This window comes from Apostichopus japonicus, chromosome 8, assembly GCF_037975245.1.
Source record: "Apostichopus japonicus isolate 1M-3 chromosome 8, ASM3797524v1, whole genome shotgun sequence".
NCBI classification, from domain to species: domain Eukaryota; kingdom Metazoa; phylum Echinodermata; class Holothuroidea; order Aspidochirotida; family Stichopodidae; genus Apostichopus; species Apostichopus japonicus.
In genome coordinates, this window is record NC_092568.1 from 5102641 (window position 1) to 5121058 (window position 18418).

The 18418-nt window shown below is 36.9% G+C and overlaps 2 protein-coding genes across 4 annotated transcripts in view; one reads left to right on the plus strand and one right to left on the minus strand.

The window, feature by feature from the left end:
- The window catches only part of LOC139970613 (uncharacterized), a 28610-nt gene extending 25148 nt beyond the window's left edge, over positions 1-3462 (plus strand). For both annotated transcript variants that reach the window (XM_071976451.1, XM_071976452.1), the window contains one exon: positions 531-3462. In XM_071976451.1, coding sequence (XP_071832552.1) covers positions 531-657 — 127 coding nt within the window. In that variant the 3' untranslated portion in view covers positions 658-3462. The remainder of the gene's footprint in view (positions 1-530) is intronic.
- Positions 3110-17938, minus strand: LOC139970615 (cleavage and polyadenylation specificity factor subunit 2-like). 2 transcript variants are annotated; one of them, XM_071976453.1, is made up of 19 exons: positions 17824-17938; positions 16420-16592; positions 15481-15640; positions 15146-15251; positions 14313-14555; positions 13637-13725; positions 13026-13247; positions 12274-12441; positions 11481-11578; positions 10972-11071; positions 10583-10747; positions 9864-9900; positions 9131-9185; positions 8548-8635; positions 7551-7685; positions 6630-6786; positions 5572-5639; positions 4630-4764; positions 3110-4303 (listed from the first exon to the last, which is right to left on the minus strand). In XM_071976453.1, exons 2-19 carry the CDS (start codon positions 16566-16568, stop codon positions 4211-4213), a joined length of 2268 nt encoding a protein of 755 aa, XP_071832554.1. In that variant the 5' UTR covers positions 16569-16592; positions 17824-17938; the 3' UTR covers positions 3110-4210. The 2 variants fall into 2 exon arrangements, with proteins under 2 accessions (XP_071832554.1, XP_071832555.1); XM_071976454.1 differs by lacking the exons at positions 3110-4303; positions 4630-4764 and adding an exon at positions 4856-4930.
- Positions 17939-18418: the final 480 nt, after the last annotated feature.

The window sequence follows — 18418 nt, forward strand, 5'->3', positions numbered from 1 at the left end:
AAAATATGTCGGCGTTTACATTTTTCGCACTGATGAGGACCTTGGCCCTATGATGGGATTGGTCGCCAGAAAGTTTGGCTTTTAATTACCGTGATCAATTATATTATTCCATTGAGTGTAGACAAGTCCAGCAGAGCTCTGTTCTTATATGACAACTATTTGTAACTTAACACAGCTCTCCTAGGACAAAATACATAGAAAGGTCGTTAGTTGGGATAATTTCTTTGCCGTTTTCATTTGCAAAGATGTTAATAGCAATGAGCAGTGTTTTAATAAGCATATTTGAACACAATATTATCATACAGAGTTGTGGTAGATACATTTGATGCTTCATGCAGAACTGGGGGTTGCTATAATTATATACAGCACCATTCCATTAAAAATTGCACACTTTCGTAAAAGAGAAATATGCAGAATTCCAGACCACTAAAATGCAAGTTCTCTTTTCAATTCTTATTATACCTGTTTTCTCTTTTCCTTGTTTTCTGTTCACTAATTATGTTTTTTTTTGCTATCTTTCATTAAATCAGGTTGCTGAGTCTAATGGAGGAATACCGTAATGTCTGGCTCAAGACCTGCCACCCTTCTGGCCTTTTGGAATCACTTTCTTTCTTTGGCTGCATCTTGGATAAACTGGTCCCACAGCAGACCACATAGCTGCCTATTGGCTTGTCCCACAACAGCCCACATAGCTGCCTATAGGTGTGTCCTACAGCAAACACATAGCTGCCTATTGGCTTGTCCCACAAGTACATAGATGCCTATTGGCTTGACCCACAACAGACCACATTGCTGCCTATGGCTTGTCCCACAACAGACCACAAAGTTTCCTATAGGTGTGTCCCACAACAAACCTCCTATGAGCTGGTCCCACAGCAGATAACAAAATTGACTAGGTTACGTGACTCACATTCCAAAGGCTTTCATTTTACTAAATTTATGACTATACATGTGAGAATTGTATGTGATTGTTGATTTATGGGCAACATTGACATTGGTATGTACCTACACAGAGGCTGCTGAACTGAAATGTGTCATTATTGAAAATAGTCTGTCAGTAAATAATGAAGTCAGCTCTTTCCAAAGAAGATAAATGTCAAGGTAATAGGTTTAAGTCTATAATAGTTTCCAATGTTGTGTACCTTATAATGTTGTGTACCTTATAATGTTGTGTGCCTTATAATGAACTAAGAGTATTGTTAACATTCATGCGTTTGTATCTTACTTAAGAAAAAACTGCTCCACCGCTGTTCAAATCTTTTTTCTTTTTTTTGTATTAACTTGTACAAATGTCAGAATTAGTTGATAGAATTAATGTTTTTTTTTTGTATCTTTATGCTATTCATATTAAAGATAAAGAGATGATTGTCAATTTAAAAGATAATATAACAGTTCTCACTACAGCTAACATATATTTTAGCATATCTCACTTTCAACCATCGTGTCACCATCTCTGCAGCTGCTGTCTCAGGGGATTAAATAAGTTTGTAACTTTGGTGAGGCTTTACGAGTAATCATTCTTTAGAAAAATTCGGAATAGATTTCTGTTTCATGAAAGTGTTTGTTGCAAAATTAGAATGTTGTAACTGGTTGTTAGTACAGTGTAGAATAGATTCCAAAGCGCTATTAGTAATCTTCTCACTTTCCATTGAAGTAAGAAAGTCAGTCCTGATTCTTATATACAAGATGTTTCCTCCACTGAACTTGAACACAAGCATTATTAGTTTGTGAAATAGCTGAAAAGTTTCTTCATTTCCATAAATGTTACCCTCCTATGAAATACAACTATTCTATGTGTAATGTGTGATATGTCCAAATCGCCTACATTGTGAACCAAGCAGTTTAATAAACTTCTTCTGATGTCAGCACAGAAAGTGCAGCAGAAAGAGGGAAAGTTATCCAGAGCTGAAATAAATTTAAATTTTGTTGACTCCTTTAAAGTGCAAAACTCTTGAAATTATATGAATAGAGCCAAGGTCTAAAAGCCCTTGACAGTAGGGTGTAGCAAAATATAACCCTTGGTGGTTGATAAACTAATATATTTAAATTCAGAAGTCTATCTCTTTTAAATAATCTATCATTTTTATTACTATACACAGGCTACTTTATTTTCTTTAAAATTATCCATTAGAGTCGTTCATTATAGCATGTTAACAGTTTTCTGTTACGCTTTAGTGTTCATATGGTCTTTATCAGTCGAAGTTAATGTTACTCTATTTTTTATAATAATTTCTAATGTTTTCATTTTCCGCTAAGCCATATAAGAATTCTTGGAGTCCATTTTCAAAATGTGTCATCTTGTAGATGTCTAAATATGAACTTGATAATGATACATGGGTTCAGAGATTCTTTAATAAATTTATAGATATCATAAAAACCTCTTTTGAGAAATGTTATTTTTTACTGGATGATAGATAATAACAAAGATTCACAGCTATGGAGAGAGGCCATCTTGGTCAAGGCCAAGCTATTTCTCCTTGTATGAAATACAACATTTGGTTTGTATAATAATAAGGTAAATGATAAACAAAGACAGAAAATGAATCTATTCTTATAACAAAGAATAATTTCAAAATGGTTATCCCTCGAAAAATCGCTGTTTTTTTCAAGGTATAAACCAAGCGAGAGCTAACCAGGTTGAAATCGTAATGATGGTCAAGTGGATACAAGCAGTGGCATTAGAAGCCATGAAACCTAACGTCTGGAAGGTTGTGGGTTCAAGCCCCGACCAACTAATGTAGGATCGGCTTCTCATCCAGGAGAAATTCAGTTCTCCCATCTGAAATGGTCTTCTAAATCGTTTTTTAAAAAAATTCAAAAGAAGTTAGAACTACAAATTTGATAGCACCACCGGAAAAGCATGTACAGTATGTAATAAGCCATTCAGCTTCTTCTACATATACATCTAATATAATTGGATTTCAGTCTTTTCAGATCAATACTATTCTGTAAAGAATTCAAATGGGACAGGTTTATTTGTACCATGATTGTTCTGTTAAGTGGGTACATCTGTGATATTTTGGGGCCAAGTTTGGTCACTGATCTATTCACATGGTTTCTTCATAATAATTCAATCAGAACACACAAAAAAACAATCACAAAAATTAGATATAATTTACAAAGTTTATTACAAAAAATCTGTATGTTTATGTTAACCACAGAAAAGAAAAAACACAGCATATAGTACTGCACTTGTGCACCATATTGAATGAATGAATGAATGGTTTAAAATTGTGTTCATTTTTGCAGCGGCCCCTAAGTTTAGTGAAGCTCAAAATTGTCCAAAATATTTCTCTGGCAGTTCTGAACCTTAAGATCATTCCCAATTATTGAGGAGTTAAAACGGCAAGATGTCTCAGAGAAGGCAACTGTTTTGATAATTCTAACATGAGTGACTATCACCAGACATTCTAGCATTATTTTTGGAACAATATTTATGATCGAAAAAGCCACTTTTCTCCTGATAAAAGGTGCATACCTGTTTGTCCCACATAACTGTCAAAAGTTGAAAAAAAATTTATTCTACAAGGCAGAAAAAAAAAACTACTTATTCATATTTGTAGCACTTTTGGTGGGAAGACCATCTACCTAGAATTTGATGAACTGGTGAGCAGTATGAAAATCTTTAAAACTATGGCTGTACCAATCATGAGGCAATTTTTGCACTTCATGGGGTAGTCAACCACCTCTGTTAACCCCACCCCCCCCCACCCACCAACACAGCCATACTCACTCCTTCGGTGAGATTACTTGTCCAATGACCCTTACACATACAGCAGATAGAATTGAGTATCTTTCATTAAAATGAGCATCCTCAACAATGCAGCTTCCACACCCAGTTGGGACAAGTTTTCCTATACTCTAGTGTTATGTCCCGCTTCAGAGCACTCGTATTGTCAGTACGAGCAGTATGAATATCATGTTTCTATCAGGTCAAGGTTTGGAACTGTATGTACTGTCAATATCAGTGCTTTGAGAGCGTGATATTGGAGTACAGTTTAGAGAGGTATTAACATTAGGAAATTGTCCCAACTGGCTGAGCTTCCATCACACCTGTATGCATATTCAGGAACCATTCCTCAAGTGAACCAAACACTCGACCGTCTCTGCCTTTCGTTTTATACTCAGCATTCTGTTCTCTGCATCGTATTAAGTTAGAGTCCTCTCCTCGTGGCACCACCACACACACACACAGAAGATGTGTTGCTTGTCAGATCACAGCATACTGTTCGTACAGAAGATCCCGAACCTTGAAGTAGTCGTCGCAAAGAGTCCCTTCCAAACAAAGTCTTCCAGACTCGTGCTGTGGATTAAAACACAAGATTTGTATCTTTCATCACATGATGCGGCAAATTCCATAAACATAATCTGTCCTTGAACATGAAGGGTTTCTACACACATGAACTTGGCTTCATATGCAATTAATTCCTTAAACATGAGGATTTTGAATACCCATTTAGTTTTGGTTCCAATTCAGTCGGAGCATAAATTATTCAATTTCCACCCAATGAATATAAAGATACCACTACCATCAATGACAAATTAATGCCTTCAAGCTAAATCATAAGTCAATAACCAGCAATTAACTCTCCCTGTACATACAGATATGTAAACAGATAAACTACTCACACGTCTGACTGCTACAGTACTGTTACACACCAGGACACCACCTGTGAACTCTGCAAGGATACCATTCCTAGTCATCACCTGCTTAACATCTTGAAACCTCGGAGCATTGACAAAGACTTGAGAATGACCAGTCTCCTGAATAATAAAGATTGGTTCAGAGTATTAGTCTGACTAATAATGTAAGCAGTTTTAATACCCTCCTCTTGCTCCTACATAGAGCAGTATGTGTCACACCCTAACAAGCCTACTTAACATCTTGAAATCTCGGTGCATTGACAAAGACTTGAGAATGACCAGTCTCCTGAATAATAAAGATTGGTTCAGAGTATTAGTCTGACTAATAATTTAAGCAGTTTTAATACCCTCCTCTTGCTCCTACATAGAGCAGTATGTGTCACACCCTAACAAGGCTGTATAAAATCATTCGTGGATTACACAAATTCCTTCAATATTATGTAGAAAAATGTCATATTCTGTGACATCTATCATTTTCAATCGCCAATATTGTCATTGTTTATTCTAATCTACTTTTCTTTCATTGTCCATGGATTTTCTCAACACCAAAGGTAGAAAGTAACGTTTGTCAGAGACAATCATAGCTGTCTTAAAACTGTTTGCAAGGAACACTTTTTTTCACAATATAAACTGTTTAAAGTGGGGCACTTGAAATACTATGGGTCACTTGAGTGACAACATGTGCACAAATAAAGATCTTCCTCAGACGGGCTGAGCCTTATAAATTGTGCACTGTGATGACTTTTACAGAAGGAGAGAAAGTGATATTTCCATCGGAAGCTTACAACCCTGTCAAATTCACGAGAGGTGAAACTTTAGGGCCTGCCCTCCTTCTACTCCCTCCCTCACCCCTCCCCTATCCTCCCCTGCCTGTAGTGTCCTCATTAAATTCCTAATGATACATCTGACCATACACAATAAACTTACCTCACTAACAGACACAGCATCCAGAGTAGCAATCCTGTCGTCTGCTTTTTTCTTCTTCATTTCAAGGCCTGAGGATCAAATAATGCACAAACTTTATCAGTCAAAGCAAAATGAGTTTAAAAAGTAAACATGTCTAGGCAAGTAATCTAACTAAACTGGTATGAAGTGGTAATGCCATGTACCAAGCACACATGTTGTACCCCTGTTGTATTGACTACTTAAAATATGGTAAGAAGGGAAATTAATGTAACCAAGCACTACGGTACCAGGATGACATTCTGGGATAATATTCAAATGATACACACTCACTCATACAAGAGACAAAAGAAAAACTTATATCCATACTTAAATACAGAAGGCAAGGGGTTATGTTTGGCAAGGGCTTACGTTTGGCAAGGGCTTACGTTTGGCAAGGGCTTACGTTTGGCAAGGGCTTACGTTTACCAAGGGCTTACGTTTGGCAAGGGCTTACGTTTGGCAAGGGCTTACCTTTGGCAAGGGCTTACGTTTGGCAAGGGCTTATGTTTGGCAAGGGCTTATGTTTGGCAAGGGCTTGCGTTTGGCAAGGGCTTACGTTTGAGAAGGGCTTATGTTTGGCAGGGCTTATGTTTGGCAAGGGCTTATGCTTGGCAAGGGCTTACGTTTGGCAAGGGCTTATGTTTGGCAAGGGCTTATGTTTGGCAAGGGCTTTCTGCCCACATGGACCTTTGCATCATGGCAGAAGGTTCAATAGAATTATATCAATAAAGATTCCAGCCCAATTTTACAAAGCATATTCCTAGTGATGTACTGCCTAATCATTTCATTTGTACACTGCCCCAAGGCAACAACTGGAAACCCCCACACAATCCTGATGAATACCTTCTTTCTATTCCTTTCTCCCCTATTCTACATTTTCATATAAAATACAAACTATTTCTACCTTCAACTAGCAAGCAAACTATCATTAGAAGACCTAGCACCTCCCTACCAACTCCTTTATTTCTTTATACCCCCATCTATCTATCTGGACAATCATTTCAAATTCTGATCCTCGGAGGGTCAGAGATGACAGTTACCTGGAGCAGTGGTTTCCATCTCCGTCTCCTCCTCTTCCTCCAGCATGAGTGACCTGCCTCCGGTTTCCAGGTCAAGCTGACCGTCTATCCAGGTCAGCTCAATATCTTTAGCTTTCTGGAAATCCAAGGAGCTGACCAAGGAATCTTTGAGCTTTACCTGGTTTACAGAAATCAGAGGCACAAACAGCAGTGAAAATGTCACATTCACAGATAACGAGTGACAGGTGCAATTTTAAAGTGAGACGAGATACTTAATGCATGTGATATCACATTTCTATGGGAGTTTTTCGTTCTCCCAAGAAACAGACTCAGAAGAAAGTTTTATGTGGTTAAGAGAAGTCAGTGACACCTTGAGAGTAAGAGTTGTAGGTATAATTCAAAATGTGTAGAGGAACTAAGCACAAGAACTATGACTATTCTATGTGAGTTTGAACAATAAACAGAATCGCAACATCCCTAGGCTTCCTCTAGGGTGACCGATCTCTCTCTTTCTAAGAGTAACCAAAAAAAAGCTGATAAGACACACACCAGCAGAGCACTGCACTAATGCTTATCTTTATTCAACAAGTTTTGAGTATAAAATCTACAATTAACCAAAATTGACAGGAAACTGATCACAATGTCTACTGCCAAACATTAGAGCAATGTACTCTCAGTCAATCCCTCGTCTGCCTGCACTTAACATGCACTTTACTATGTCTTGACATTTGAAAGACGACTATCTGTATAGTCAACTTGTTACCATGTTTCCTTTCCCTCAATTTAATGCTGTGGCAGGCCATCTGGGCCAGATATACCACAGATGTACATTTTGAAATATTCTTTACTTCTTTGACAGAAATCTTCAGTACGGTTTAAGAAACACTGATCTAAATGGAATGGAATATCAAAACAATATATTTCAAAAAGTAGATCCATTACCTGATAAATATGGCTCTCCAGGGTAGCATCGATGACCTCATTGACCCCTGGTGTGAATACTTTACTCCCCGACAGCTGTAATCTATAATACTCGGCTAACGTTTGGGTGGCAGCCGGAGAGCCTCGGACAATGACCTGCAAGATGTGAAATATCAATATACTAACTGATGCAAGTTTGTCCTCAGATAACAGTTGTCCTGAGACAACTATTAACACGGCTGATGCGAGGTTGTCCTCTGATAACAATTTCCTTGTCCAACCCTAATGGGACTATTGTCTGGACAACTTTAAAGCAGCATTTTACGTCCTTTTCTATGGTTTTTCTCAACCTCACTGATTCCATGATGCCATAACGACATACATAACTAGCTTATGTATGTCTATTAAAATCTTACTTCAAATGGTGGCATAAAAGTCAAAAAAATTAACAACTTTCAACTTTGTTTTTCTCTGAGATATTTTCCGTTGGGATCCAAATAAACCTCACCCATAATATGAATATTTAAAAGCTACGAACGTCATTGGCCAATACGTAATACACCATACTTGATTTGTGTAGATTGTCTACGGCAGTTGTACCAGGGAGTTGTTATGAGCTCACTGGTTGTACCGAGTTACCAACTTGACGTTTTGAATCTATTTTTAGCAAAGGCTCATAACTAAACCTGCATCTCTGATTGGTTGAATTCAAACTAGTGGGTTGGGGGAACTGAATGCAATTAATATATGATGTGTAATTTGTCGGAAGACACTTTTCTCATCATCTGCAAATGTCCTTAATTACTCGCCAATTAACGCTTTTGGCAGGGGAAAAACTTGGCTCATATCTTAGTTTGCTGTTTGTGATTGATATATGTAAAAAACTCAATGGACTTGTCAAAAAGGTGGAAAACGGTGACAAAACGCAAAATGCTGATTTAAGTAATTTTTATACAAAAACCATGGACTGAATAATGATTTGGAAATAATGCATAAATGAGAAAATGAGTGAACTAACCAACTGTCTTGGTTTGACTTGAAGTACGAGTTTCTTGATGGATTCACCATCAGATCTTCCCTCAAAGTCGATGTAAGTCAAAGAACACCTAATGAGAGAAGAGATTACATCAAAGATTGGAAAACTAATCGTGATTATAAATTTGAGGTTACAACCAGTAGAGATGTGAGATTAGATGGCTTCAATTTATTTCATAAAGTAAACAAGCGACATTGTTCAGTTCTTTATTGACAGAGACCGTTTGCAATTATATCATCAACAAAGATTGTTTTGTGTAGGAAATAAACCACCATGCAAAGATTTGCGAATAGAAATAACTTAACAATGTTATCTAAGTAAACTATTTCAATTTGTTTTTAATTTTTAATCTTTGCGACAGTCACTTGGTCTGAGGTCGCAACATGATACACAATAGACAACAGCAGAAAAAAAAACATTTAAATGAATATTCTACTTTTAATACCCATTGTTGTCTCTTATTAGAGAATAAACAGTTCATATGATATGCTTTTGTCTTTCCATTAAAGTTATACCAAAATTATAAGTTGACCAAAGCACTTAAGTTATGTGCCTTTGTACTTACTTCAAGTCAATTGCAACCTCAGATGCAGTACACTTTGTAGGCACATCAACTTCTTCTGCAAACAAATAAGCAAAATAAATAGTTTTTCCTGGTTGGTCATTTCCATGCATTAACTTTTTTGTATATGAGATATTAGACTATACTTTTGATAAATTATCAGAAATGCTTAGGTGAAGACTTTCTGGCGGGCTCAGGGGTGGTTTAGTTTATATAACCAACTATTAAAGCGCCAAACATTTAAAGTGAAGAGCTGTCTACTAAAGGCTGGGACAGAGTCAAAGAGATTGTGAAATTAAGTGTAACATTTCACTCCTCGCTAGTATCCTCCGGGATGGTTAAGTTTATATACCTACTATTAAAGCGCCAAACATTTTAAGTAAAGAGCTGTCTACTAAAGGCTGGGACAGAGTCAAAGAGATTGTGAAATTAAGTTTAACATTTCAATTTCACTCCTCGTTGGTATCCTACACAGTTCAAGAGTTGCTCTTTCTTTCATTAGGCAATAGCAAAATGATTTCTCTACTTTTATTGTTTAATTTAGGTCAAGATTCAAATTTAAATATGCATTTAATAAATGGCCATGTACTTATACATTTATAAACACACACAAGACAAGTAAATGATTGATGCAAGTTAAGTGGAAGGTTTTGCAATGATTGTCTTTTTATCAAAATCAGTCTCAGCATTTTTTGATGTATTTTATTTATTTTACAGAGTGATAAAATATCTTTACCTTCGCCAATATCATCGGCATCGTCAGCCTGTTCCTCCTGAAAAATGGAAGAAAAAGTAACTTCTTTTTCAAAAACTATAGTTGTAGATTAAGATGTTTGTCTGACAAAAATGAAACTATAACTTCAGCCAGGTTTAAAAATCTTTGGAACCGACCAAAATCTGGTATTAATTCTCGGATAAAAAAATTAATTGAAACAGAAATGGAATCATGAACTATTTCACTATTAATGTTCATTATTTATGTCAACATCTTTGGCAAGAGTTTTAGGAACATTATCTGAAATACTGTAAGCGCTCATTGCACATTGAGCCCCTGAAATTGACTCTGGATGTTAACATAACAATCCCAAGATTGATGAAAAGTACTTTCTTCGTGCAAGTTTTGATATGTTACTGAATGAGATGACAAGATGACTTATTCCATCCATCGAGTCCTTAGTTGTAAAATATTTACAATTACGATTTATTCTGATAAAGTTTGCTGCCAACTGCTTTGGTCTGTCAAAAATCTCAAATTATTATGTGTAAGCCAAAACAGTTATTGTTATACAGCAGCCACCAATATCTTCAAACAAAAGCCGTGATTATTCCTTGCCCGGTGAATTGGCGACATTTTGGAGGTTTTGTGAGGAGAGTTTAACTATATAAGTAACCTTGGTAACAATGTCAGTCTCATTAGGTCTCATAGCTCAGTCATAGTTTATATCAGGGACTTACTTGCTTCCCAGCATCCTCTTCTGCTATGTTTGTTTCCACCATTTTGAAATCTTCCGGGTTGATTATCTCTCCGTACTCGTCCCATTGGATACGTTTCTCGTGAAACGGGTACATGGCATAGGTCTTCCTAGCATGCTTGAAGAAATTTGTACCTTTCTTGTTCAACTGTGAAAAAATAGTGAACACAGGATAAATTCAAAATTAAAGGTTCACAGGTCAAATTGACAAGGACATCCTAAAGTTAGGTTGTGGTTAACAGGTAGAAATGATTTTTGTTCAAAGTCGACTTACTTATAGTGTTAAATTCCATTGAGAAATGCAACTTTCAATGTCAGATTATCCATGGGATATTACGGCACAAAACAAAAGATTTAAACTTCTCCACTTACCTCAGCACCGACCATGATGTCATGCTGTGGTTTCAATCTTCCTGCTTCGTCCACCTCCATCTCATCCTCACTGGATTCACTCGATTCACTCTCCAACCTCCTGCAGGATAGAGTTATCCAAAAATCTCTCTTTCAGCTTTTAGTGTTTCTTACAAGAGTCATGTAGATAATTGACAGCCAGATAGCTGATATGTTTCTCTTATTACGCACGCCCTCCTGCTCACCCAGCTGACCTCAAACCATCTGCCTCCCCACCCCCCCCCCCTCTCTGGAGTTAATAACCAAAGGAGAAGCTAAATTCAGTTTGTCAGATTTCATATTCAGATACTCACAAACCTGAGGGTTTATTAAATGCAATTATTCATTTTCACAATTTGCACGACACAACACTAAAGCCACAATTAGTTATTAATTTCACATGAAACCTAATCTGTTGATATTTTAATACATTTCATTATTGAGTATGTTAAGTCAGTTATTATATATCCTGTTTCCTTCCATTGTTTTACCTCTTAGCCTCGGCCGCTTTTCTCTCCTTCTCCTTTTCCTTCTCCGTAACTCTGTATTCGTCCAGCTCTTTGCCCTCTAGCTTCACCCTTTTACTGACCTAATGAAAATTTAAGGAAAAAGAAAAACACATAAATATCGTTGTCCGACTGGTAACAGGTATATATCTGTGACGTCTGCAAGATGTACTATAAGATACACATCACAGAGACATCCTTGCCTGCTGACATTGTACATGAAGGAAATACAATATGTTATGAATATGTGTGTTAATAACAGAGATATTAATCTACAGAGAGTATTTAAAGGGATCTAAAGCCGATAACTGATTGAGATATAAAAATGCCAGAAATTTTCTGCCTCTGTAGGTCAACACCACATCCTTATTTCACATTGTGAGGGGAAGATGTGAATTTTCCAAATTTGGTGATATTTTGTGAATGGGTCTTACCCTGAGACTAAAAACCATTACTGAATGGGTCTTACCCTACGACCAGAAAGGTTCCTGAATGGGTCTTACCTTGAGACTAAAAACATTCTTGAATGGGTCTTACCTTGAGACTTAAAACCATTACTGAATGGGTCTTACCCTAAGACCAGAAACGTTCTTGAATGGGTCTTACGCTGAGACTAAAAACATTCTTGAATGGGTCTTACCTTGAGACTAAAAACCATTACTTAATAAGTCTTACCTTGAGACTAAAAACATTCTTGAATATGTCTTACCCTGAGACTAAAATCATTCTTGAATGGGTCTTACCTTGAGACTAAAAACCATTACTGAATGGATCTTACCCTGAGTTTGAATGACTTGTAATCTTCTTGATCAATCAGTGTTCTGGCGAGTGTTCCGGGTGATGTCCGACTCGTGAGTACAACACTGTTTTTTGGATTGTGGCACCACTGGATGAATAACTGTCTGGAATAGCCACACTCTAAATCAGGTACACTGGCAAGAACAGTCTGCAAGGGATTCAGAATATGACAACATTATTCATCTCTGAATGATGAAACAAAGTTAGGTTTGAAAGTATTCCCCACTTAGAAATCTGCATGATCAACTGTCTGGAATTGGAGGGATTGTCTCTATATTTGACAGGTTATCGTTGACCAGGGTAATATTGTGATGCGCCTTGAGCACCGTTATCTGTGGATTATGTCTGCACTTTATAAATCCTCAATATTATTACTAATAACATTATTCATCTCTGAATGATTTCAAAGTTAGGTTTGACGTTTACCCCACTTAGAAATTTGCATGAATTTAAAATGATAAACTTTGGAGATCCCCTTAATGTTTCTCCAAGAACTTGGGTACCTCTTAGCACACTTTTACCAGGTTTAACAACAAAAGGAATGGGGTTTGCTGAGAATGACTATAAACTAACAGGATGTTGACCACAAAACAAATTGTCTTTGGTGGCTCATTTAAGTAGCTCCTTTCTTAAGGTTTATCAGGTACCACACATTCCAGCCTCCACCCTGCACCCCCCCCCCTCTCTCCAACACTATTTCACAATGTTAACATCATCTCTATCAGTATCTACCTTAGGTTCTGGAACTTTGCTCAGCTCTTTGAGAGAATGACAGAGTTTGAGGTGCTTGAAGTGGAAAGGGTTGTTCCTTTTATCTTCAAATGCTTTCATCACTTTATCACTCATCCACTCGACTTGGGATTTGGCAAATTCTACCACATTAAAGCTGACATTATTTAGCAGTGCTAAATTGTAGGCGTGAAGCCCCGAGTCTTGATTCCTCCAAAGCTGGTCCTGGAATAGGAAAGAAGCAGAAGCAGATATGAAAAGGAAATGAATTAATAATTAGTGCATATTATTATTAATTAATTAAACATTTAAATCCGCTATCTATTAACAATTTCCATATAGCAAACCACCAAAAATACAATTGCATTACTAATTTCATATCAAAACACCATCTGTGTTTACCTTGACTGCAAATAAATACAACCACATCTAGATCGTTGAATATACTGTAAATTTTTTTTTGGGGGGGAGGGATGTTTCTCGTTCAACATTTCTTATTTCAGTGCTAGATTGAAACACGAACAACAAAGAGAAACATACTATAAGCCAAAAGTAAACATAAAACAAGACCTAAATGGCCTTGATCATTTCTGTACAGTCAGTCTAAACCTTACCAAGAGGAGGGACAGCTCTACCACTCTTCCAGCAGTGTCTACTGCAATCAATACGTTGCCATCTTTCCTCATGGTATTGAGGATAATATCTGAAAGAAAAATTTTAAAAAACATTAATGACACAAAAATGAATGTACCAACATCCAGAAAAGCCTTCCTCACAACTATTCTCTGCATGGAAAATAATGCTTAGAATAGGAAAAAAAAATAGAAATCTAAATATGAATATTTTCTGGTAATGTTCATTAACATCTAACCAACCAGTTTTGAATATGATTGTTAAATGTTGGAGATAAGTTTCCCATCAGTGGAGTTTGTTTACTACTTCCAATGATGAATCGATAGCTTGAATCAATAACCACAATCAGTTAAAACCATAAACTACGAAACACAACTGTAACCAATCAGATATGGCAGATGAGAGGTCAGAGAGGGGAAGGGGGAGGAGGAACGTTTGTATGGGAGAGTTCACCCTCAAACTGTTCACCACACAGACTTATAAATAATCATATCGATGATAAGTAAACAGACTGCATGTTCTTTGGTCATTCAAACTATACTTTAAGATGAAAACTGTGTAACTTCTTGATATTTTAGTCATTAAAAGATTTAGTCATTAAAAGTTATTAACATTTCATATCCAGTTCACCTCCTTGTCACCAGAGGTACTACTTACTCATCAGTTGTTCGTCTCTCAGTCGCCTCTTAGCTTGTACGTACTGTGCATTGATGGCGTCTGTGATTAGGAGGGAGGGTCTGCTGATGGATTCCAGTACGCAACCATTCAAGTGCCTCTCCTTTTTATGATTGTAATCGATTGCATAGACTATTTCTTCTTCATCTTTCACTATTTTCCAAATTGTTCCTCCAACCATGTGACCTGCTGGCAGGGCAGTGATGGTCAAGCCGTGACCTTTACCTGCGGAGCAAATGAATGTCATCGGTTGCATTTGAAAGGTGACATCTCTCATCATAAGGAAACATACTTGAGCATAAAATACTGGGTAGAATCAATGTCAAAGCATTGATAAAGTCTGTCCGTTTTCTTGTCACTGTATATAGCCGTGTCACTAACATCTTCACGTTAAACTGAAGATGGACAACATCAAACTTAAAGGAACATTCCAGACATTTTAATTCTGCTTAAACTCATCCTTTAAAATGAAACAGAAATGACTCAATCACTGTGTAGAAACTCATGAATAGATAATCAGAGAAAGAAAACGGCATAATTTATTTATTTTTGACCGAAAAAAAAGGGGTTTGCACAAACGGTTTCTCTACTGCAAAAAGGCCTGTATAGGGAAATGAATACATTAGAGGACCTTGCAGTGCGATCCTAGCAAAGTAGGCGAAACAGATGTATCAGAATGATCAAATACAATGATTTCTGCGGTTGTTAAAAAGAAAAAACAAAGCATTAGAGAGATATAGGCCATGAATTATACATTTCAAATTTCATCAATCTCAATGGTCATCCAGTGACATTGACAATCATGTCATTTTTACCTTTCAAGTTCAAACTCTGTGAGTATTTGACCTGTATGATTTTATCAAACGCTGCATCCACGTCATCCAAGGTGAATATCGAAAATTCTTCGCTGTTGTGTCTCGACTGGAAGAACAGGGGGGAGAGAGAAATGGATTAAAGGCTACGTATTTCCAATCCTATATTTTAAATTAATAATAATATGATACACAGTACAATCTAAAGTACACTTTATTTACCATTCGAAAACTGAGAATCTTTATCGTTCGAGCTTTCAAACTTTTTCTGGCATTTTTTTTTATGTGGTTTACTTTTCTGAAGTGACGCTTTACTGATAATTGTAAAAGCCACTTACTTGGAAGAGATCGTACATAAACATCTGACCCATCTTGTAGACTGGAATTGTAGCATAGATGGAACATTCTAATCCGCACTGACCGACGAGGTAGGGGAGGGCACCGAGATGGAGATGGTCTGGATGGGAGAGCAACACCGCATCAATCTGGTGAATGTGGCTGAGAAATAAAATGTGCACAAGGATTTAGTCTGACATTGATGAATAATGTAACCTTTAAACCCTGGCACATACTGACAGCATGTGCAAGTCTAACACTAGTGAAAGTTTATCATGGGAAACATAGGTAATAATTTAATGATTAAACTTTGTGTTGCAGGTTTGTAGGCTTTGCATTTTGTCTTTCATAAAATACTATGAATGGTTCCCTGTGTACAAAGACTGCAATACATCTCGGAACTTGCTAATCGATTTGATCACTTTGCATCGCAAAATTGAGATGTCATACTTGATAAATTATTCCCTTAATATGGTACCCATAGATTAAGCTTTCAATTTGATAACTCAGTATACCAACATGAGATCATCAACGGGTATACATGTATGACAAAATAAAGTTCTTATCATGGGTATTGCTATTGACACATTGCTCTGTTACACTGAATAATGGTTGACGATTTCGTTTTACACTGCTCAGCAATGTCTGCTAAACATATATGAAGACGCTCCTGCTAGGATGAAAACATCAGGCCCTGTAACATTTACATATAAACGCACATGGTTACCAAATCAGACACAATTTCTGCTTGCAATCTTTGTAAAGTTTTGTGCATAGTGTTGTAGAAAATTGATATTAGCTTATATCACAGATTAAGTAAACAAATTCCATTCATATTACATGCATTTACATGAAATGAAAGTTAGAACATAATATATGAACTACAGTTCATGTGCATCATAACAATTGGTAGGACCATACCACCAAACATTGTAACTTACCTTTTAATGTTATCAATTGCATCCATGCTAAAATCTTCTGTCCAACCGCAATCCAGAAGAAATCTGAATTCATCAACCTGGAGCATATAACATGGTGGTTTCTCGTCGTGTACACCAGATAATGGTGTCACTTTAATGATGGATGTCATACTGAAATGTCTTTCAGTTGATCACTATAAAGAAGAACACAAGGAAAATGATAAGACAGCACAGATACAGCATATGGTAAATTGCTCACATGTAACATGTTTAGATGTGTATGTTTCAAAGACAACATTAAACATGGAATACGATAGCAAGAATTGCACACTGATAATGAAAAAAAAAAAACTTGGTTAAAACTGGCAGATGCTGTTAATCCATCTCACCACAGTAAGAGACCTAGGCTAGACATATTTTAATTTGTTCCTGTATTTGGCCAGCCCATAATAACCCGGAGTTCAGAGGTTAAACATTCCACCTAGGCTAGTAATGTATGTAAATAGTATGTATGTATGTATGTATGTATGTATGTATGTATGTATATGTTATCTTCCCGCAAGCAGGAACTCGCGAAAGAAGCCATGGAGGCTTATAGACTCGCAAGCTGACCGAAGCCAATCTCTCGGCACACATCCATTTAACGTCCATGTGGTAAAACATTTAGGCTAACAACAGACTGCACCTCAACCAGAGAATCTTTATTTTCAGAAAATTGATCATTTTAAAGCCTTACATGTAATGGGGGAGGGGAAAGGAGGGGTGGGAAACATTTCTAGACTAATGTTCTTTGTTTCACTAGTAGCCTAAAGATTTTACATAGAAATGTTGTATATCTAGCAACCGTTCTGTTTAGGCCGGCATCTGCTAGGAAGTAGGATATATCATTGAAAGTAGTGAAGGCTAGACTAGACAAAAACTTGTCTTCATTACTAACATGATGCAGGCCTATCAAGTATCAATACTATTGCTTAAGGTTTTCCTAGTTAGGACATACCACCACTATGGCACTAGCCTAGGGTGAAACTTGAAACAAAATAAGCGACATAAAAGCTGTTTGTCGACCAAGGCTAGCTTCACAACATTGTCAGTGGTAAGGCCTACAATACTTAGGGAGGGTAAATACACTGGTATTTATACTTGCTCGTTACGGCTAGCGTTTAACTTTAATTTAAGTTGGCCATGTTACAACTAAGGTTAGGCTTGACAACGTTTACTCATAGCCTATACGATGTATTGGCGCGGCGCGTTAGGCTACGATGAGGCCACGGAGGTGAACATAGCACTTTCTTTGAACGGGTTGTACGGAAATGATAAATCAGGCGTGGCATATTACGTGCCGGAAAGTCTACCATTTAAACCCACGTTCTTATATTCGTGACATTTCTTGTACAATAAGTTGTGAAATAATTGACTTTTTCTTACATGTGTAGAACACAGTATTCATGAGGTTAGCTCTCACTGTGTGTACTATTAGTTCAAGCAAAGATTGTGTTCACTGTATAGATCATAACGAAGAGATGATATACAACGAAGAAGTGAATCAGGACGATAGAAATTGTCAGGACGTAGAATCTAAATGGAAGGACGCCATTATATTTTGGGGGCATGTTATGTACAGTGAAGTAACTATGGCTGTGCGGCCGCCTGGGCCCTTCTTTAATCTGCCGTCAGGCCCACCTAGAATAGTATGAAAGAATCAGTCCAAAAACTTAGAAATAACATAAGTCCCTAACAAACGTAAAGTACACCAATGATTATGAAAGAGGGTAATTCGGTTCACTGCATGAAAAATTACTGCATGAGTTCTAGAAATTTAAGTAAAACTCTGTAATCTGTTAACCTTTTCTTTAAAACTTATAAATTTTGCCCACAGTGATTTCCACAGGATATCACCCAAAAATCCTTACAACAAAACTAAGTAAGTAATCCGCAAAGTTGCCAGATGAAGTCCCAATACATGCATATATTTTATCACTATATGGTCATTTCTGGAGGCATCTTCTGCATCATACACCCA

What these genes read in the sequence shown, in the direction of transcription:
- LOC139970615 (XM_071976453.1), bottom strand. Translation starts at nt 16,568, where the DNA reads ATGACATCCATCATTAAAGTGACACCATTATCTGGTGTACACGACGAG. An exon ending in TAGAGCTGTCCCTCCTCTTG is followed by an intron (nt 13,248 to 13,636) that starts GTAAGGTTTAGA and finishes TTCCTATTCCAG; the next exon opens with GACCAGCTTTGGAGGAATCA. An exon ending in ATGCTGTGTCTGTTAGTGAG is followed by an intron (nt 4,765 to 5,571) that starts GTAAGTTTATTG and finishes TTTATTATTCAG; the next exon opens with GAGACTGGTCATTCTCAAGT.